Genomic DNA, 23,142 nt, shown 5'->3' on the forward strand with positions numbered 1-23,142 from the left:
AAAGTGGAAATTCTAGATTGCACATAGGATTGGATAGAGCAAGTTCTTGAACCTGGGTATTGGAGAAAAGATTCGCGGTTAGGATACACATATGCTATTTGCCTTGCTTGGTTATTATACGGGAATTACGGATGCATTCTTGTTGATTCTATCTCTGTAGATATATAGGCGTTAGGTTAGCTTGAATATGTGAGTAAGAACTTGATAGATTCTTATGAGTAATATTAACCTTGTCAACCAATAAACCAGATAAATTAATTAGTTAATTCAGTTGAAGAATACTATAGGATTGTTAGATAACCCATAATCCTAGATCGTTTTCATCGTATTGATAACATAAAAATCTACTCTTCCTTTGTTCAGAGTTCAATATTTGTTTTCTTTTTCTCTTAATTTAGCTTAGAGTCAAATACTTCTTGGTTTAATCCTTGTCTAGATAATTAAGATAGTCTAATTTAATTAAAAGTTGATAACAAATCCTCGTGACATCTGACTTTTAATCTATTTATTATTTGAGTACCGCGTATACTTACGTGTGTGTTTTGCCGCATCACCTTCCAAACGACAAAAGAGCTCCACATTAATCGAAAAGGAAAGATTCATTGTACCAACTACCAAGTACATAAAGTTAGAGTTTAGTTAGTAATAAATGTTGGCATGAAAGATTGTGTTTGAGTTTGACGTTTTTAATTGTATATTACTGTCTAAAATTGCATTTGCTATATTTACTATCCCATCTTTTAGGAATCAAAATATGGGCTATTACGATAATTAGGTCTAAGTTATTTCGTGTTATGAAACTCGAAATACATAGCAATTCTCTAGTATATACCAGCTGGAAGGCATATTTACCAAATTAAATTTAAATTTAGACACATAGAAACGATGTATGATTAATGGAGTAGTATATCACTATTCCAGACAATTAAAAGTAAGATTCTACAACAGCTATAGAAATTGACCTTAATTAGCTTGCACGTTTATTTTGGCACAATGAGTTACTACAGCAAGCTGGAGGCCACTGTAAAAATATTCCAACCATGAATTGAAAGCTCTGAATATGAATACCAAAATTGGAATAGAGAAATTCTCGAATTTCCCTTATCCCTCGAATAATTCTCGTAGTCACTTCAATAGACTACCATAAAGGAATATGTATGCATTTTTCATGTGGATGTCCCTGCGCATTAATATATGGATAGGGATACTTAATGTGACCAGAAAGACTCGCTTGACTTATTCATAATCTTTCATCTGTTTAAACCAGTGTTTTAAAAGGCGTGAGCGTAAGGCGGAGCATTTTAAATATATCTCAGCGGGCGTAAGCCCCATAGATATTTAATTTTTAATATTTTATAAAATAATATAATGATAATTAATATTTATAAACAAGTAAAATTGCATAAAAATTGAAGAAAACTATATATACGTGTGCTCCATCCCCACAAAAAAAACTAATCAAAACAATCTATTATACGTTACTTATAAGCACAAGTAATTTGAGTCTAAAAGAATAAAGTTTTCTATATGGAGGAACAAAAAGGATGATTAACCTGCAATTTTAACTTTGAATTTGCTGCTATGAAGAAAAATGTAATTCTTTTTGTATTTGTAAAAAAAATTAAATATTCGTTGCTTTTGGGAGATATTAGCAGACTAGCGGACAAGATAAAATTTTGAAAAAACCATGAATTAGGGCTTAAATCAATAAAAAAGGTCTTTACTTTTAAATTTAATATTTTTGAGTTTCTTTTTAAACCTTTTGAGTAATTACCAAACTCACTTTTGAGAATTTGGGTACTATATGAAAGACTAATTCAACAAATTTTGTTTTAATTTGAAAAAGTCTCTAGGGCTTACTCCTTACTAAAAGCGCGCCTTGATCGCCCGAGCGTACGCCCCGAATTGCGGGGCGTACTCCTCTTGAGACTTTCGCCCCACACCATCGCCCAGAGGAGTTTTTGTACGCCTCGCCCCAGAAACGCCTTTTAAAACAGAGGTTTAAACAACCAAGGATTGCTATTTCGACAACTACTGCTTCACGAGAAATTAAAATTCAAAGAGAGTGTGATCAACTCAACTAAAAACTTAACTTACTATCGAAAGTATATTTACTGCAGTGTTTTAAAAGGCATAAGCGTAAGGCGATATATTTTACATGTGCCTCAGCGAGGCGTAAGTTTCGAAGTACGGGGCGTAAGCCACATGGTTATTTAATTTTTAATATTTTATAAAATAATTTAGTTATAGTAAATATTTATAAATAGGTAAAATTGCATAAAAATTAAAGAAAACTATAAATATAAAAAAAAAATATATATAGACACGCTTCATTCCGAGAAAAAAACTAGTCAAAACAATCTATTATACGCTACTTAGAAGAACAAGTAACTTGAGTCGAAAAAAAAAAAGTTTTCTACATTGAGGAACAAAAAAGATGACTAACCTGCAATTTGAACTTGCTACTACGAAAGAGAATGGAGTTCTCTTTGTATTTGTAAAAAAGACATTCAATATTCGTTACTTTTGGGAGATATTAACAGACTAGCGGACAAGATAAAGAATTGGCAAAGACCATTAATTAGGGTTTCAATCAATAAAAAAGGTCGTGACTTTTAAATTTAATACATTTCAGTTCCTTTTTAAAAATATTTTAGTAATTACAAGCTGACTTTTGAGAATTTGGGTATTATATGAAGGACTTATTCAACAAATTTTATTTTAATTTGAAAAAGTCTCAGAGGTTACGCCTCACTACAAAAACGTGCCTCAAATGCCTGGGCGTACACCCCGAACGCTCGAGCGTACGCCCCGAATTACTGGGCGTACGTCTCTTGAGACTTTTTGTCATGACCACAATTTCCCTTCGTAGGATGTCGTGAGGGCACCTAGTCTCTAAGACTAGGTAAGCCTAAACAACATACAAAAAATAGTAAATAAAAGCTTAAAATTTCAAGACTCTAACAATACCGTAAATAAAATTGTAACCCAATACTTACAATTCTTAAAACCTGGTGAGATATAAGTTACAAGATCTAAATACAATACCCAATAATCCTATACATCACTGTCTATAAACATATAAAGAAACAAGGAAGAACAAGGTAGAAGGAGACTCTGAGGCCTACAGACGGGGTAGGTGTACCTTGAAGTCTCCAAAGCAAGTCACTCACGCGCTAATACCGAGGCTGATAGGACGTACCTAGATCTGCACAAAATATGTACAGAAACATAGTGTGAATACACCACAACGGTACCCAATAAGTGTCAAGCCTAACCTCGATAGAGTAGTGACGAGTTAAGGTCAAAGCCCTACTGGAGATAATAAGAAAACAAGACAGAATATATAATGATAATTACAAGGGAATGAAACAATAAGGAATTTAAGGAAAGATAACAACACGGAAACAAGGTAGCTAATACAACACGAAAGGGAAACAAGGATTTACATGTTAAGGAAAACAACAGCCAAATAAAAATACACCAAATAGAGGAAGATCAACAGGGTCACTCCCGAGGTATTGCCTCGTAGTCCCAAGTCATAAAAATAAATCACAGTCTTTCCTTATATCACCACGAGAGCCTTTACATTTAGTTTTAAAATTTTTTTTAACCGAAATAGCATCCCGTATTTTAGCCCACTTTATCACACTGCATGGCTTCTCGTAGTTCCCCTACTAGCCACGTGTATCAAGCCCACCTTATCTCACCGCATGCGTTTCGACACCCACACCTTATATCACCGCACGTGTATCAATAGTCACAACGACACAGGAGAAATTTCGTGCAAACAATTACAACAGCCACCTCAACAATAACACGGAAGCCCAAACATAACAACTAAATAAAATGACACTTCACAACTTGCACCTTGCCTTAATAGAAACCACGGCCCTTGCAACTCAACACCAAACCCAACAACAAGATATTTCAAGGATAGCAAATTTCAAGTAAAGAATTTTCACAGTTAAATAATGAACATGGAATTAAGAAAGCAAGTAATTCAACTAAATATGTAGTACAAGTTGCAAATAAGAGATAAGACAAGTAGACATATGAAATTAGGCTAAACATGGTGACTATAACATGCTAAAGTAGCTCAATTTACGCATTAAAAAGAAACTACGTAGCTAAAACCGGAATCTCAATATTTAAACCGTGTACGCACTTGTCACCTTGTTTACACAGCCTTCACATATCACATATTATCACCACAATACCAAATCCTAAGGGGAATTTCCCCCACACAAGGTTAGACAAGTCACTTACCTCAAAACGTGCTAAATCAATTAACTAGAAGGCCTTTCTCTCGATTTTCCAACTCCGAACAACTCGAATCTAGACAAAACAATTTCATACTATAAATATAACTATAGGAAACTAATATAAATTATAAAATTATCTTAACAAAGAATTGAAAAATCACCCCAAAAAGTTAACCCGGACCCGCGTCTCGGAACCCGACCAAAATTATAAAATCCGAACACCCATTCGATATCGAGTCCAACCATACAAGAATTATCCAAATTCGACATCATTTTGCCTTTCAAAACCCAAAAACTTAGTCTAAGAACTCCTACACGTTTTCCCCAATTTCAAAATCCAAAACACAAATTAAATGATGAAATTATCAATATATTCGTGAGAATTAATAAAAATTGAGTTAGAATTTCTTGCCCCAAAGTCCTCTATGAAAATCCCTCGAAATGTCGCCTCAAACCGAGCTCTCAAAGTCCCAAAATGAATTATGAAATCAAATTCTCGAATTCTCTGCCCAGCGATCCTCGCATATTCGGCCCTTCGGTCGCTTCTGCGATGCCGCACCTGCGGAAAAATCATCGAAAGTGCGAAAAATACTTAAGTCTCAAAATTATGCTTGTGTAGAACCCGCTTCTGAGGAGGAGGAGGAGAACGCACTTGCGATCCTGTCCCAGGCCCCCTCCTCAATTTTCGCTTCTGTGGAGAAAAGAGCCGCACCTGAGTTCAGAGGTCCGCACCTGCGAACCCAGGCCTAGGATGGTCCTACGCTTCTGCGATGACCAAGGCGCACCTGCAGCCAGACCCTCCGCAGGTGCGAAGACACCAGAATAGTAGCACTCCAGCAATTCCCTATGTCTAAAAATGATCTGATTTCCATCCGATTCACACCCGAGCCCCCGGGAGAATATACCAACCAGTTCAAAAACACCTAACAGACCTACTCGAGGCCATAAACCACATCAAACAACAAGAATTCAATGAATCGCAACCCAATTTAAAGCCTATGAACTATGACCTTCCAAATTCTAAAACCGACGTCGATTCATATCAAAACAACTCCGATTGATACCAAATTTTGCACACAAGTCATAAATGACATTACGGACCTATTCCAAATTTCAGAATTGGAATCCGACCCTGATATCAATAAAGTGAACTCCCGAACAAACTTCCCAATTTCCTCGAATTTCCAACTTCCGCCAAATCACGCCGAAACGACCTACGAACCTCTAAATCAATATCTGGATGCGCTCCTAAGACCAAAATCACCATACAGAGCTATTGGAACTGTCAAAACTCCATTCTGGAGTCATCTTTACCCAAGTCAAACTACAATCAACTCCTATGACTTAAACTTCCAACTTAGGGACTATGTGTCCCATTTCACTCCGATACTCACCCGAAATCAAAACCAAATACCCCGGTGAGTCACGTAACCATAATATAATATAGAGAAAGCATAAATTAGGGGATCAAGGCTAAAATACTTAAAATGATCGGTCGAGTTGTTACATCCTCCCTCTCTTAAAACAAACGTTTGTCCTCAAATGAGTATAGAGACATACCTGAAGTGGTGAAGAGATGAGGATAATGACTCCCAAGTTGCCTCCTCGTCAGGCTGACCCCTCCACTGAACCTTCACTGAAGCAATGTTTTTTGACCTCAACTTTCAAACCTGCCTGTCCAAAATGGGCATCGGCTCCTGAACATAAGACAAATCCTTGTCCAACTGGACTGAAATGAAATCTAAACACATGAGACGGATCACCGTGATACTTCCAAAGCATAGTAACATGGAATACTGGATGAACTGCATCTAGACTGGGTGGTAGTGCATGTCTGTAAGCCACCTCTCCAACCCTCTCAAGTTTCTCAAAAGGTTCGATATACCTAGGGCTCAGCTTGCCCTTTTTCCCGAACCTCATAACACCCTTCATGGGTGAAACCCAAAGCAAGACCCGCTCCCCAACCATGAATGTAACGTCGTGAACCTTCCGATCCGCATAACTCTTATGTCTGGATTGGGCTATACAAATTTGATCCTGAATCAATTTAACCTTTTCCAATGCATCCTGAACCAAGTTTGTACTCAATAGCCTAGACTCACCCGGCTCGAACCAACCCACCGGAGACCGGCACCGCCTACCATACAAAGCCTCATACGGGGTCATCTGAATGCTTGACTGATAACTATTGTTGTAGGAAAACTCCACAAGTGGCAAGACTGATCCCAAGAACCCCCAAACTCTATCACACACGCACGAAACATATCCTCAAATATATGAATAGTGCGCTCGGACTGTCCGTCCATCTGAGGGTGAAATGTTGTACTCTATGCAACCTACGTGCCCAACTCAGGTTGTACGGCCCTACAGAAATATGATGTAAACTGTGTACCCTGGTCAAATATGATAGATACCGGCACGCCATAAAGCCTGACAATATCGCGAATATAAACCTTAGCTAGCTGCTCGGAAAAATAAGTAATCACCACTAGAATGAAATGAGATAACTTAATCAACCTATCCACAAACCGCATCAAACTTCCTTTGAGTCTGTGGGAGCCCAACAACAAAATCCATAGTAATCTGCTCCCATTTCCACTCTGGGATATCTAACCTCTGAAGCAATCCACCAGGCCGCTGATGCTCATACTTAATCTGCTGAAAATTTAGGCACCGAGCTACATACTCCACTACGTCCTTCTTCATTCTCCTCTACCAATAATGTTGCCTCAAGTCCTAATACATCTTCGCGACACCTGGATGAATGGAGTGTCGCTAACTGTGAGCCTCCTGGAGAATCAATCACGCAAGCCATCTATATTGGGCACACATACCCTACATCGCATCTGTAATACACCGTCATCCCTAATAATGACCTCCTTGGTATCGCCCTGCTGGACTGTGTCCTTGAGGACAAGAGGATGGGAGTCGTCATACTGACTATCATAAAGAGAAGACCAAGAAACCACACAGGCCAAAACTCTACTAGGCTCAGAAACATCCAATCTAACAATCTGGTTGGCCAAGGCCTAAACATCCAAAGCTAACGGAATCTCTGCTACCGGTAGATATGCTAAGCTGCTCAAAGCATCGGTCACCACATTGGCCTTCCCGGGATGATATAGAATGGTGATATCATAGTCCTTCAACAACTCTAACCTTATCTGTTGCCGGAAGTTAAGATCTTTCTATTTGATTAGATGCTGAATACTCCGGTGGTCGGTGTAGACCTCATAAGGGACACTAAAAAAAATAGTGCTGCCAGAACTTCAAGGCATGAATAATAGCTGCTAACTAAAGGTCATAGACATGATAGTTCTTCTCATTTACTTTCAGCTGTATAGATGCATAGGCAATCACCCTACCATCCTGCATCAACATCTTGCCGAGACCAATACGCGGCGCATCACAGTACACAATATAAGACCCCAAACCCGAAGGCAATACCACACTAGGGTTGTAGTCAAAGTTGTCTTGAGCTTTTGAAAGCACTCATCACACTCCTCGGTCCACATGAATGGAGCACCCTTATGGGTCAGTCTGGTCATAGGTGCTGCAATAGATGAGAAACCCTCTACCAATAGACGGTAATACCTCGCCAAACCAAGAAAACTCTGGATCTCCGTAGATGAGGATGGTCTGGGCCAACTCAACACTGCTTCAATCTTCTTCAGATCCACCTTGATCGCCTCACTCGGTACTACATGACCCAAACATGCCAGCGAATCTAGCTAGAATTCACACTTTGAAAATTTGGCATACAACTTCTTTTCTCTCAAGGTCTGGAGCACTATCCTCAAGTGCTGTTCATAATTCTCCCAGCTCCGGGAGTACACCAGAATGTCGTCAATAAACACAATGACGAATGAGTCAAGATAGGGCTGAAATACATTGTTCATCAAGTGTATGAATATTGTTGGGGCGTTGGTCAGCCCAAATGACATAATAAGGAACTCGTAATGACCATACCAAGTCCTAAAGGTAGTCTTCGTTATATCTGGATCCCGAAGCTTCAACTGATGATATCCTGAACGCAAGTCAATCTGGGAGAACACTCTGGCACCCTATAGCTAATCAAAAAGTTCAACAATACATGGCAATGGATACCTGCTCTTCACTATAACCTTGTTCAACTCGCGATAATTAATACACATACGCATAGAACCATCCTTCTTCTTTACAAATAAGACCGAAGCACCCCAAGGCAACATACTGGGCCGAATGAAGCCCTTATCAAGAAACTCTTGCAACTACTCCTTTCACTCTTGCAACTCTGTGGGGGCCATACGATAGGGTGGAATAGAAATGGCCTGAGTACCCGGTAACAAATCAATGCCAAAATCGACATCCCTATCGGGCGGCATACCCAGAAGATCCGTCAGAAATACATCTGGATAATCCCTTACTACCGGAACTAACTCCACGGTAGGAGTATCCACCCTGACACCCCTCACGAAAGCTAGATAAGGATTACACCCCTTCTCAACCATACGCTGAGCCATTAGAAATTAGATAACCCTGCTAGGAACATAATCTAAAGTACCTCTCCACTATAACCGTGACAGACCTAGTAAATCCAACATCCACGTCTTGGTGTGACAATCAAGAATAGCATGATAGGGCGACAACCAATCCATGCCCAAAATAATATCAAATTCTACCATATTGAGCAACAATAGATCGGCTATGGTCTCAAAACCACCAAGAACAACTGAACCCGACCGATACACACGGTCAACAATAATAGAATCTTCCACAGGTGTAGACACATAAACAGGAGAACTCAAAGAATCATGGGATACACCCAAATATAGAGCAAAATAAGAAGACACATAGGAATAAGTGGAGCCTGGATCATATAAGACTGATGCATCTCTATGACAGACTAGAACAATACCTGTGATGACTGAGTCAGACGCAACTGCCTCCCATCCTAATAGGAAGAGCATAATATTTGGCATGGCCTCCCCCACTAGGGCTACCTCTACCTACTCGACCTCCACCTCTAGCTGGCTGAGTAGGTGGAGTGGAAACTGGTGCGACGACCATGGACTGAGAAACCTGAGGACACGATGGAATACGCGGAGCCTGAGTAGTCGGTGGAGGTGCACCCCTCTTGAGTCTAGGGCAATCCTTCATCATATGATGAGTGTTACCACACGTGGCTGCTATGGCTGGTTCGGTCCTGATCGGTTGGACTGACTGCTGAAAGCACCCCGTGCAAGAGGTACACTATACAATGGCGGTGCATAATAGGTAGCCTGAGGCCTAGGAGTGGCCGGAATGCCGCTAAAAGTTGGAAGTGCCGAATGAACAGGGTGACTCACATAGCCCCTACCATGACGAGCTACAAGTGGGGCACGGGTACCACTATATGTGCTAGAATCTCGATACCTCTTGGACTCCCTCTCCTCTCTCTCCCAAGTCAACATACCTTCCGATCTCCTAGTGATACCTACTACCTGTTGGTATATAATGTCCATTTACAACTCTCGGGCCATGCTAAATATAATACTGTGGTTGAGCCCCTCGATAAATCGACGGACTCTCTCTCTAAAAGTAGAAACCAAGGCTGGTGCATGCCTAGCCAAATCACTGAACTGGACCTCATACTCCAACATGGTCATAGAACCTTGGCACAACTGCTCAAACTCTGCCCGCCACACATCTCTAAGTCTCTAGGGAACATACTCCCTCAAGAACATATCTGAGAACTAAGTCCAAGTGAGTGAAGTTTCCTCGACCGGACTACCTAACTTATATGCTCGCCACCACTGATAGGCTACTCCCTTAAGCTGGAACATAGTGAAAACAACCTCACTAGACTCTGCAATACCCATAGTACGGAGGATGTGGTGGCACTCTTAGTTCCTCTCGAGCCTGAGCTGCTCACCCTAAGAAACTGTTGCCCTAACCCCGGGCTGAACTTGGGTGACCGGCTGTGCTGGTATGACCTCTGGGACCTGGTCAACCTAGACCCGCTGCTCTGGGGTACGGGTGACAGGAGTTTGTGCTCCTCCCCGGCCTGAGATATGGTAGGAGCAAGTGGGTTCAACCCTGCCTGAGCTAAAGTGCCGAATATGCTTAGAAACTTGGCGAGAGTCTCCTGGAGTGCAAGTGTAGTAACAAGCGTCTCAGGTGTTTACTCTCCAACTGGAGCTACTGGTCACTCCTATGTAGCAGCCCATGCGGGTGCTCTGGCTACACCCCGTAAACGTCTTTGGATTCTACCCCGGCCTCGGCCTCTCATGGCTCTAGTAGGGGGCGCAAATTTCTGGTCATCTGATCCAGTTGTACATGTCCTCACCATCTATGAGAGAATAGAAAGAAAAATATTTAGAATCCGAAGTCAAGAATTTTGCACGATAAGGAATCCAGAAGTGAAGCTTTTCCTAACAGTTCCATAGCCTCCCGAAGGCAATACCAACACTGGGGTTGTAGTCAAAGTTGTCTTGAGATTTTGAAAGCACTCCTCACACTTCTCGGTCAACATGAACGGAGCACCCTTATGGGTGAGTCTGGTCATATGTGCTGCAATAGACGAGAAACCCTCTACCAATCAACGGTAATACTCCGCCAAACCAAGAAAACTCCGGATCTCCGTAGCTGAGGATGGTCTAGGCCAACTCAACACTGTCCCAAACATGTCCCAAACATGCCAGCGAATCTACATGTCCCAAACATGCCAGCGAATCTAGCCAAAACCTCGTGCAAATAGTAACAACAGCACGGCAAAAACCTCGTGCAAACAATAATAACATCCATCTCAACAATAACATGGAATCCCAAACATAACAAGTAAATAAAATGACACTTCACAACTTGAAGTTTGCCTTAATAGAAACCACGACCCTTGCAACTCAACACCAAACCCAACAGCAAGATATTTCAAGGATAGAAAATTTCAAGTAGAGAATTTCCACAGTTAAATAATGAACAACGAATTAAGAGAGCAAGTAATTCAACTAAACATGTAGTACAAGTTTCAAATAAGAGATAAGACAAGCAGATATGTGAAATTAGGCTAAACATGGTGATTATAACATGCTAAAGTAGCTCAATTAAGGCATGAAAAAGAAACTACGTACCTAAAATTGGAATCTCAACATTTATCCCGTCTACGCACTCGTCACCTTGCGCACATTGCCTTCACATATCACAAATTATCACCATAATACCAAATCCTAAGGAAAATTTTTCCCACACAAGGTTAGACAAGTCACTTACCTCAAACCACGGTAAATCAATCAACTAGAAGGTCGTTCCCTCAATTTTCCATCTCCGAATGGCTCGAATCTAGACAAATTAATTTCATACTATAAATATAACTATAGAAAACTAAATTAAATTATGAAATTATGATCTTAACAAAGAATTGAAAAATCGTCCCGAATAGTCGACCCGGGTCTGCATCTCGGAACCCAACTAAAATTATAAAATCCGAATACGCATTCAATATCGAGTCCAACCATACAAGAATTATCCAAATCCGACATCATTTTGCCTTTCAAAATCCAAAAACTTAGTCTAAGAACTTCTACACGTTTTCCACAATTTCAAACTCCAAAACACCAATTAAATGATGAAATTATCAATAGATTTATGGGAATTAATCAAAAATGAGTTAGAATTTCTTACCCCAAAGTCCTCTCTGAAAATCCCTTTTAAATTTCGCGTCAAACTATTTCTCAAAGTCCCAAAATGAATTATGAAACCAAACCCTCGAATTCCCCTTTTCTGCCCAGCGTTCCTCGCATCTGTGGACCTTGGGTCGCTTTTGCGATGCCGCACCAGCGGAAAAACCATCGCAGGTGCGGAAAACACTTAAGTCTCAAAATTCCGCTTCTGTGGACCACAGCTCGCACCTGCGAGCCCGCTTCTGCAGAGAAGGAGTCTGCACATGTGGTCCTGTCCCCGGCCCCCTCCTCAAATTCCGCTTTTGCGGAGAAAAGGGTCATGCCTGGGGAAGCGCGCCTGCGCTTAGAAGTCCGCACCTACAAACCCAAGACTGACCGGACCCTCACCCCCGCCCCACCCCCAACCCCCGCAAGTGCGAAGACACCGGAATATCAGCACTCCAACAATTTCCTAAGTCCAAAAATGATCTGATTTCCATTCAATTCACTCCCTAGGCCCTCGGGACCCGTCCGAATATACTGACCAGTTTCAAAACACCTAACAGACCTACTCGAGGCCAAAAACAACATCAAACAACAAGAATTAAACGAATTGCAACCCAATTTCAAGCCTATGAACTATGAACTTCTAAATTCCGAAACCGACGTTGATTCATATCAAATCAACTCCGACATTACAAACCTATTCCAACTTCCAAAATCGGTATCCGACCGCCATATCAATAAAGTCCACTTCTGGTCAAACTTTCCAAATTCCTCCAATTTCCAACTTTCGCCAAATCATGCCGAAACGACCTACGAACCTCCAAATTAATATTTGGATGTGCTCCTTAGACCAAAATTACCATACAAAGCTATTGGAATCGTCAAAACTCCATTCCGAAGTTATCTTCCTCCAAGTCAAACTACAGTCAACTCCTACGACATAAACTTCCAACTTAGGACCATGTGTCCCATTTCACTCTGAAACCCACCCGAAACCAAAACCAAACACCCCGGCGAGCCACGTAACCACAATATAACATAATGAAAGCATAAATTAGGGGATCGAGGCTAAAATACTCAAAGCGACTGGCCGGGTCATTACATTCTCCCCCCTCTTAAAATAAACGTTCGTCCTCAAACAAGTATATAGACATACCTGAAGTGGTGAAGAGATGAGGATAGCGGCTACACATATCATGCTCGGTCTCCCAAGTCGCCTCCTCGGCTAGCTGACCCCTTCACTGAACCTTCACTGAAGCAATGTTCTTTGACCTTAACTTTATCCTGCCTATCCAAAATGGCCACCGGCTCCTCAACATAAGACAAATCCTTGTCCAATTGGGTTGAGCTGAAGTCTAACACATGAGACGGATCGTCGAGATACTTCTGAAGCATAGATACATGAAATACTAGATGAACCACAGTTAGACTAGGTCGTAGTGCAAGTTTGTAAGCCACCCCTCCAACTCTCTCGAGTATCTCAAAAGGTATGATATACCTAGGGCTCAGCTTGCCGTTCTTCCCGAACCTCATAACACCCTTCATAGGCGAAACCCGGAGCAAGACTCGCTCTCCAGCCATGAATACAACATCGCGAACCTTCTGATCCGCATAACTCTTCTATCTGGATTGGGTTGTACGAAGTCCATTATGAATCAATTTAACCTTTTCCAAAGCATTCTAAACCAAGTCTATACCCAATAGCCTAGCTTCATCCCACTCGAACCAACCCACTGGAGACCGGCACCGCCTATCATACAAAGCCTCATATGGGGCTATCTGAATACTCGACTGATAACTGTTGTTGAGGGAAAACTCTGCAAGCGGCAAGAACTAATACCAAGTACCCCCAAACTCCATCACACACGCACGAAGCATATCCTCCAATATTTGAATAATGTGCTCGGACTGTCCGTCCGTCTGAGGGTGAAATGTTATACTCAACACCACCCGCGTGCCCAACTCATGTTGTACAGCCCTCCAAAACCGCAATGTAAACTACGTAACCCAGTTAGAGATGATAGTTACCGGCATGCTATGAAGCCTGATAATCTCGCGAATATAAACCTAAGCTAGCTGGTCCGAAGAATAAGTAGTCACCACTGGAATTAAATGAGTTGACTTAGTCTACCTATCCACAATCACCCAAACCGAATCGAGCTTCCTCTGAGTCCGTGGGAGCCCAACAACAAAATTCATAGTAATCCGCTCCCATTTTCACTCTGGGATATTTAACCTCTAAAGCAATCCACCGGGCCGCTGATGCTCATACTTCATTTGTTGGCAATTTTGGCACCGAGCTACATACTCCACTATGTCCTTCTTCATTATCCTCCACCAATAATGTTTCCTCAAGTCCTGATACATCTTCGCAGCACTTGGATGAATGGAGTACCACGAACTGTGAGCCTCCTGGAGAATCAACTCATGCAAGCCATCTACATTAGGAACACATAGTCTGCCCTGCATCCGTAATACACCGTCATCCCCAATAGTGAGCTACATGGCATCGCTATGCTGTACTGTTTCCTTGAGGACAAGTAGATAGGATTCGTCATACTGACGCTCTCTGATACGATCATAAAGCGAAAATCGAGAAACCACACAAGCCAAAACTCGGCTCAACTCAGGAACATTAAATCTAACTAATTGGTTGGCCAAGGCTTGAACATCCAAGGCTAATGGCCTTTCTACTACCGGTAGATATGCTAAGCTGCCCAAACGCTCCGCCTTGCGACTCAAGGCATCGGCCATAACATTGGCCTTCTCGGGATGATATAGAATGGTGATATCATAGTCCTTAAGCAACTCTAACCACCTCCGCTACCACAAGTTAAGACCCTTCTGTTTGAACAGATGCTGAAGACTCTGGTGGTCGGTGTAGACCTCACAAGGGACACTGTACAAATAGTGCTGCTAGATCTTCAAGGCATGAACAATAGCTACTAACTCAAGGTCGTGGACATAATAGTTCTTCTCTTGCACCTTCATCTATCTAGACGCATAGGCAATCACCCTACCATCCTGAATCAACACCGCGCCAAGACCAATACGTGATGAATCACAGTACATAGTATAAGACCCCGAACCCGAAGGCAACACCAATACTAGGGTTGTAGTCAAAGCTATCTTGAGCTTTTGAAATCTCTTCTCATACTCCTCGATCCACCTAACCCATCCTTCTTCTTTACAAATAAAACTGGAGCACCCCAAGGAAACATATTGGGCCGAATGAAGCCCTTATAAAGCAACTCTTGCAACTGCTCTTTTAACCCTTTTAACTCTGTTGGGGCCATACAATAGGGTGGAATAGAAATGGGCTGAGTGCCTGGTAACAAATCAATGCCAAAATTGATATCCCTGTCGGGCGACATGCTTGGAAGATCCGCTGGAAATACATCTGGATAATCCCTCACTACCGGAACTGTCTCCACGGTAGATGTGTCAACACTGACATCACTCAGGAAGGCTAGATAAGCATTACACCCCTTCTCAACCATACGTTGAGCCTTTAGAAATGAGATAACCATGCTAGGAACATAATCTAAAGTACCTCTCCATTCTAACAGTGGCAGACCTAGCATAACCAACGTCATCGTCTTGGTGTGACAATCAAGAATAGCATGATAGGGCGACAACCAGTCCATGCACAAAATAATATCAAAATCTACCATACTGAGCAACAATAGATCGGCTCTGGTCTCAAAACCACCCAGAACAACTGAACAGGACTGATACACACGGTCAACAATAATCGAATCTCCCACGTGTGTAGACACATAAATAGGAGAACTCAAAGAATCACAGGATACACCCAAAAATGGAGCAAAATAAGATGACACATAGGAATAAGTGGAGCCTAGATCAAATATGATTGATGCATCTCTATGATACACTGGAACAATACCTGTGATGGTTGAGTCAGATGAAACTGCCTTCGTCTTAGCAAGAAGAGCATAATATCTGACCTGGCCTCCCCCTCTAGGGCTACCTCTACCTGCTCGACCTTCACCTCTAGCTGGCTGTGCAGGTGGAGTGGCAACTAGTGAAGCCACCATGGACTAAGAATCTTGAGGACCCGGTGGAATACGCAGAGCCTGAGAAGTCGGTGGAGGTGCACCCCTCCCGAGTCTGGGGCAATCCCTCACCATATGACGAGTGCCACCACACTCAAAGCAAGCTCTCAGAGGATGTGGCTTCTGTGGTTGGCTCGGGCCTGATCGGCTGGACTGACCGCTGAAAGCACCCCGTACAGGAGGTGCACTAGACAATGGCGGTGCGTAATAGGGAGCCTGAGGCTAGGAGTGGCCCGAATGCCGCTGGAAGCTAAAATTGTCGAATGAACATGGCGACTCACATAGCCCCTACCATGACGAGCTATAAGTGGGGCATGGGTACCACTATATGTGCCAGAATATCGAGACCTATTGGCCACCCTCTCCTCTCTCTCTTGAGTCAACATACCCTCCAATCTCCTAGCGATCCCTACTACCTGCTTTTATGGGACGTCAATCTCCAACTCTTGGGCCATGCTAAATCTGATACTGGGGTTGAGCCCTCGATAAATCGATGGACTCGCTCTCTAAAATTAGCAACCAAGGCTGGTGCATGCCTAGCCAACTAACTGAACAGGACCGCATACTTCGACACGATTATATAACTCTGGTGCAACTGCTCAAACTCTGCGCGTAGCGCATCTCTACGACTCTGGGGAACATACTCACTCAAGAACATAAATAAGAATTGAGTCCAAGTGAGTAAAGTTGTCTTGGCCGGACTACCCAACTCATATGCTCGCCACCACAAATAGGCCGCCCCCTTAAGCTGAAACGTAGTGAAAGCAACCCCACTAGACTCCGCAATACCAATAGTAGGGAGGATACAGTGGCACTCCTCAAGAAAACCCTGAGCATCATGTGATGCCAAGCCACTGAAAGTAGGAGGGTGGTACTTCTTGTACCTCTCGAGCCTGAGCTGCTCCCCCTCAGAAACTGCTGCCCTAACCTCAGGCTGAATTGGGGCGACCGGCTATGCTGGTATGACCTCTAGGACCTGGTCAACCTGGACCCGCTTCTCTAGGGTACGGACTGTAGGAGTCTATGCTCCTCCCTCGGCCTGATATGTGGCAGGAGCAATGTGTCCTCACCATCTGTGAGAGAATAGAAAGATAGAAATTTAGAATCTGAAATCAAGAATTTCGCACGATAAGGAATACAAAAGTGAATCTTTTCCTAACAGTTCCAAAGCCTCCCGACGATCAGTACAGACGTCTTTGTACTGATCCGCGGGACTCTACTAAACCTGCTCGTGACTCATAATAATTATGAACCAAGTGCTCTTATACCAACTTATCACGACCCCAATTTCCCTCGGTAGGATGTCGTAACGGCACCTAGTCTCTAAGACTAGGTAATCCTAAAAAACATGCGAAAAACAGTAAATAAAAGCTTAATATTTCAAAACTCCAACAAACCCGTAAATAAATCTATAACCTAATACGTACAATTCCCAAAACCTGGTGATTTATAAGTCACAAGATCTAGATACAGTACCGAATAATCCTATACATCACTGTCTATAAAAATGTAAAGAAACAAGAAAGAACAGGGTAGAAGGGGACTCTGAGGCATACAGACGAGGGCAGGTGTTTCTTGAAGTCTCCAAAGCTAGCCACTCACGCGCTAATACCGAGGCTGATAGGATGTACCTAGATCTGAACAAAACATATATAGAAGCATTGTATGAGTACACCAAAACGGTACCCAGTAAGAGCTAAGCCTAACCTCGGTAGAGTAGCGACGAGGTCAGGTCAAGGCCCTATTGGAGATAATAAGAAAACAAGACAAAAGATATAATGATAATTACAAGGGAATGAAATAATATGGAATTTGCGGAAAGATAACAAAACGGAATCAAGTAAACTAATACAATACCAAAGGAAAACAAGGATTTACATGTTAAGGAAAACAACGGCCAAACAAAAATACAACAAATAGAGAAAGATCAACAAGGGCACTCCCGAGTTACCGCCTCGTAGTCTCAAATCATAAAAATAAATCACAATATTTCCTTATATAACCGCAGGAGCCTTTACATTTAGTTTTCAAAAATCATTTTTTCCGAAATAGCACCCCGCGTTTTAGCCCACCTTATCTCACCACATGGCTTCTCGTAGTTTTACCTACTAGCCACGCGTATCAAGCCCACCTTATCTCACCGCATGCATTTCAATACCCAGACATTATACCACCACATGCGTATCAATAGTCACAACGGCACAGGAGAAACCTCGTGCAAATAGTAACAAGAGCACGACAGAAACCTCGTGCAAGCAATAACAACAACCACCTCAATAATAACACGGATGCCCAAACATAACAACTAAATAAAATGACACTTCACAACTTGCACCTTGCCTCAATAGAAACCACGACCCTTACAACTCATCACCAAACCCAACAACAAGATATTTCAAGGATAGCAAATTTCAAGTAGAGAATTTCCACATTTAAATAATGAACACGAAATTAAGAAAGCAAGCAATTCTATTAAACATGTAGTATAAGTTGCAAATAAGAGACAAGACAAGTAGACACGTGAAATTAGGCTAAATATGGTAACTAAAATATGCTAAAATAGCTCAATTAAGGCATGAAAAAGAAACTACATAGCTAAAACCAGAATCTCAACACTTAGCTCGTGTACGCACTCATCACCTCGCGTACACGGCTTTCACATATCATAAATTATCACCATAGAACCAAATCATAAGAAAACTTTCTCCCACACAAGGTTAGACAAGTCCCTTACCTCAAACCGTGCTAATTCAATCAACCAGAAGGCCTTTCCCTCGATTTTCCAACTCTGAACGACTCAAATCTAGCCAAACATATTGCATACTATAAATATAACTATAGGAAACTAATTTAAATTGTGAAATTATGATCTTAGCAAAGAATTGAAAAATCGTCCCAAAAGGTCGACCCGGGTCCGCATCTCAAAACCCGACCAAAATTATAAAATTCGAACACCCATTCGATATCGAGTCCAACCATACAAAAATTATCCAAGTCCTCTATGAAAATTTCTTACCCCAACTCCAAAACACCAATTAAATGATGAAATTATCAATAGATTTGGGGAAATTAATCAAAAACGAGTTAGAATTTCTTACCCCAAAGTCCTCTATAAAAATCTCTCGAAATTTTGCCTCAAACCGAGCTCTCAAAGTCCCAAAATGAATTATGAAATCAACGCAGGTGCGGAAAACACTTGAGTCTCAAAATTCCGCTTCTGCGGACCACGGCTCGCACCTGCGAGCCCGCTTCTATGGAGGAGGAGACCGCACCTGCGGTCCTGTCCCAGGCCCCCTCCTCAAATTCCGCTTCTGCAGAGAAAATGGTTGTACCTGCGATCAGAAGTCCGCACCTGCGAACCCAGGCCTGGGATGGTTCCTCCGCTTCTACGATGACCGAGGAGCACCTGTGAGACAACACTTGTGGCCAGACCCTCCGCAGGTGCGAAGACACCAGAACGGCAGCACTCCAGCAATTCATTAAGTCCAAAAATAATCCGATTTCCATCTTATTCACCCTCGGGGCCCCTGGGACCCCGTCTAAATATACCAACCAGTTCCAAAACACCTAACGGACCTACTCGAGGCCAAAAACCACATCAAACAACAAGAATTCAACGAATTGCAACCCAATTTCAAGCCTATGAATTATGAACTTCCAAATTCTGAAACCGACGCTGATTCATATCAAAACAACTCTGATTGACACCAAATTTTTCACATAAGTCATAAATGACATTACGAACTTATTCTAACTTCTGGAATCGGGATCCGACCCCGATATCAATAAAGTCCACTCCCGGTCAAACTTCTCAAATTTCTCCAATTTCCAACTTCCGCCAAATCACGCCGAAATAACCTATGGACCTCCAAATGAATATCTGGACGCACTCCTAAGACCAAAATCACCACACAGAGCTATTGAAATCGTCAAAACTCCATTCTGGAGTCATCTTCTATAATGACCCAATGGGTCATTTTAACTTTTAGAACCATGTTCCCTACAATAAAACTTTTCGTATGTGCTTTGAATGATTTATGACTTACGGAGATGGTTGGTTCGGGATTTGGGAGTATTTGGGTTGAAATCGGAACACTTCGTTCCTTAAGTTGGTTTTAAAAGGCCAAGTTTGACTTAGGTCAACATTTTGTGAAAATGATCCCGGAATAGAATTTTGACGATTCCAACAGCTCCGTATGGTAATTTTGGACTTAGGAGCGTGTTCGGAATTTTATTTGGAAGCTTGTAGTTAAATTAGGCTTGAAATGGCTAAAATAGGAATTTAAGTTCGGAAGTTTGACCTGAGAGTTGACTTTTTGATATCGAGGTCGGAATCCAGTTCCGAAAATTTTCATAGCTCTGTTATTTCATTTATGACTTGTGTGCAAAATTTGAGGTCAATCGGATTTGATTTGATAGGTTTCGGTACCTAATGTAGAAGTTGGAAATCTTAAGTTTTATTAAGCTTGAATTGGAGGATGATTCATAGTTTTAGCGTTGTTTTGTGTGATTTGAAGGTTCGACTAAGTTCGTATGATAAATTGGGAGTTTTTTGCATATATGGTTGAGATCCCAAGGGGCTCGGGTGAGTTTCGGACGATTAACGGATCACTTTTGGCGTTTGGAAGACTGGTGATAGCTGCTGGAATTTTTCTTCTGATTTCCTTATACGCGATCGCGTAAGTTGGTCTGCGATCGCGTAGAGTAATTTGGGCAGAGGTGGATTTGTTCTACGTGATCACGTGAATAGGGTTGCGATCGCGTCAGCTTAATTTGAGAAGTTGGAAATTTATTCTATGCGATCGCGTGGGCATGTCCGCGATCGCGTAGGTTAGGCCAACTTGTGCATCGCGATTGAGTGTCATTGTTTACGATCGCGTAGGGGAAACTGGGGAGGAGCTGGGCCATGTGCTTAATGCTTCGTGATCACGTGAGGAGGTTCGTGATCGCGTAGGTTTGCGGAATTAGTGCTTCGCGATCGCGTGGGACTTTGTGCGATCGCGTAGGGTTATTTTCTGGGCAGTAAAATTTGTGCTACGCGATCACATGAGAAAGTTCGCGATCGCGTAGAAGGAATCACTGGGCAGAGAGTTTATGTTCTGAAAATGGGACCATTTTTAACGATTTGGAGCTCAAATTTGGACGAATTTTGGGAGATTTTCAGAGAAAACAACGGGGTAAGTGTTCTTAACTCAATATTGGTTAAATTACCCGAATCCATCACTGTTTTAATCATTTAATTGGTGAATTGAGTTGGAAAAAGTTTGAAAACCCTCTTGGATATATTTTAGGATTTGAGGGCCGAATTGTTATCGTAATTTAATAATTTTGGTATGGGTAGACTCGTGGTTGAGTGAACGTTCATATTTCGTAACTTTTGCCAGATTTTGAGACATGGGCCCCACGGAAGATTTTTAAATTAATTTCGGACTTTCATTGAAAAATATAATATTTTCTTATAGAATTTATTTCTATAATTTTTAGTGATTGTATCAAATTATTTTGGCTAGATTAGAGCCAGACAGAGTTGGATAATCGTGGAAAAGGCCTTCTAGTGGATTAAATTAGAGCAAATTTAGGTAAGTCTCTTGTCTAATCTTGTGAGGGGGAAATTACCCCATGGGTAATTAAAGTAATAATTGTTGCTAATTTTGGTGGCTACGTACGCACAAGGTGACAAGAGTCCGTGCGTAGCTACTATTAATGCTATATATATATATATAAAATATATATTGTGAATTGTTAGATAAAAATATTAAAGGATGGAAATCTCATGTGCTTAAATTTTCTGTTTTAATTAATTAATTGTTAAAAGAAATTTGGTCATTCCTCTCGAATTGATCTTAATAAATATACTCTCTTTCCGGAGGTACATAAGAAAATGTGTTCCTTTCTTGTGGAGCGGACCAAACGCCTCGGCAGGATAGATGCATCTATGGATTGTGCCGCACGTCCCTCAGTAGTGTACACGACACTCTGGATCAGGTCGTACGACCTCGACAGAAATGGTGCTTAATAATAATAATTACACGATACTTTGATAGTTTATTGAAGCTTGTGAAGCTAATTGATAAATTAGAAATCCTTGGAATTCAATGAATTATTTTCCTTGCTTGCTAAGGAATTATTGTTATTCATGTAAATGAGATTAATTGATAAATTGGAAATTTATTACAATTGAAGGAATTTAATATATATTGAGAACTGTTGCAAATTGAAGGAATTTAATTATTTCTGTTGGTTCAATAAATTATTGTTATATTCTGTGAATCATGATGATATAGATATTCTATTTTTATTTCAATTAATATTATTGACCTATAGTGAGTGTCAAAGTCGGTCATCTCATGTCTACTACTTCGAGATTAGGCTTGATACTTAGTGAGTACACATTGTTTACGTACTCATACTACACTTGCTGCACTTTTTGTGCGGGACCTGAGGCAAGTACTAGAGGGGGACCTATCGTCTTACACCCACCTATCGTGGTGAGTTGCCTTTCTGAGCCGTTCTGCAGCTACAAGTGTCCCTTCTTATATTTACATTCTGTCTATTTTATTTCAGACAATATTTGGAGTTTTGTATAATCTAATAGATGCTAATACACTTGTGACACCAAGTCTTGGCGCACACACACTAGTAAAATGTTTGGATTTAAATTTGCTTCTTGGTTGTTTTAATTTACTAATTTCCTGCTAGTAAGAAGAGTTTAATTACTCGGTTAATTTTAAAAGAATTGAATATGGGTTTAATTTATTTGTTGGCTTGCCTAGCTATAGTGTTGGGCGCCATCACGACCTATAGGTGAAATTGGGTCGTGACAACATGGTATGAGAGCCGGGTTGAACTACCTGAGGGTGGAGCCCAGCCAGTGGCATCAGCTACACCTAAGCCCAGGCCAGCTGCAGCCGCTGATCTGCAGAAACTATTGGACAGATGGACTAGACTACATCCTCCTGTCTTTGGGGGTGAGAGACATGAGGATCCCCATGATTTCATTGATCGGTGCAAGGATAGACTGTACAACACGAGAATATTGGAGTCTCATAGGGTAGACTTTGCTACTTTTCAGCTAGAGGGCAGAGCCCGTAGATGGTGGCAGTCTTATGTTCTTGGCAGACCAGCAGATTCTCCTCCCATGACTTGGGATAGGTTCACCCGTATTTTTCTGGACAAGTA

The 23,142-nt window shown here is 41.6% G+C and overlaps 1 protein-coding gene across 1 annotated transcript; it reads right to left on the minus strand.

Moving 5' to 3' along the window:
• Positions 1–15,012: 15,012 nt before the first annotated feature.
• On the minus strand, positions 15,013–15,945 carry LOC138903191 (uncharacterized). The gene has a single exon (XM_070191121.1). The coding sequence runs from the start codon at positions 15,943–15,945 to the stop codon at positions 15,013–15,015; it is 933 nt and encodes a 310-aa protein (XP_070047222.1).
• Between the last annotated feature and the right edge of the window lie 7,197 nt (positions 15,946–23,142).

This window comes from Nicotiana tomentosiformis, chromosome 12 (assembly GCF_000390325.3).
Source record: "Nicotiana tomentosiformis chromosome 12, ASM39032v3, whole genome shotgun sequence".
NCBI lineage: Eukaryota > Viridiplantae > Streptophyta > Magnoliopsida > Solanales > Solanaceae > Nicotiana > Nicotiana tomentosiformis.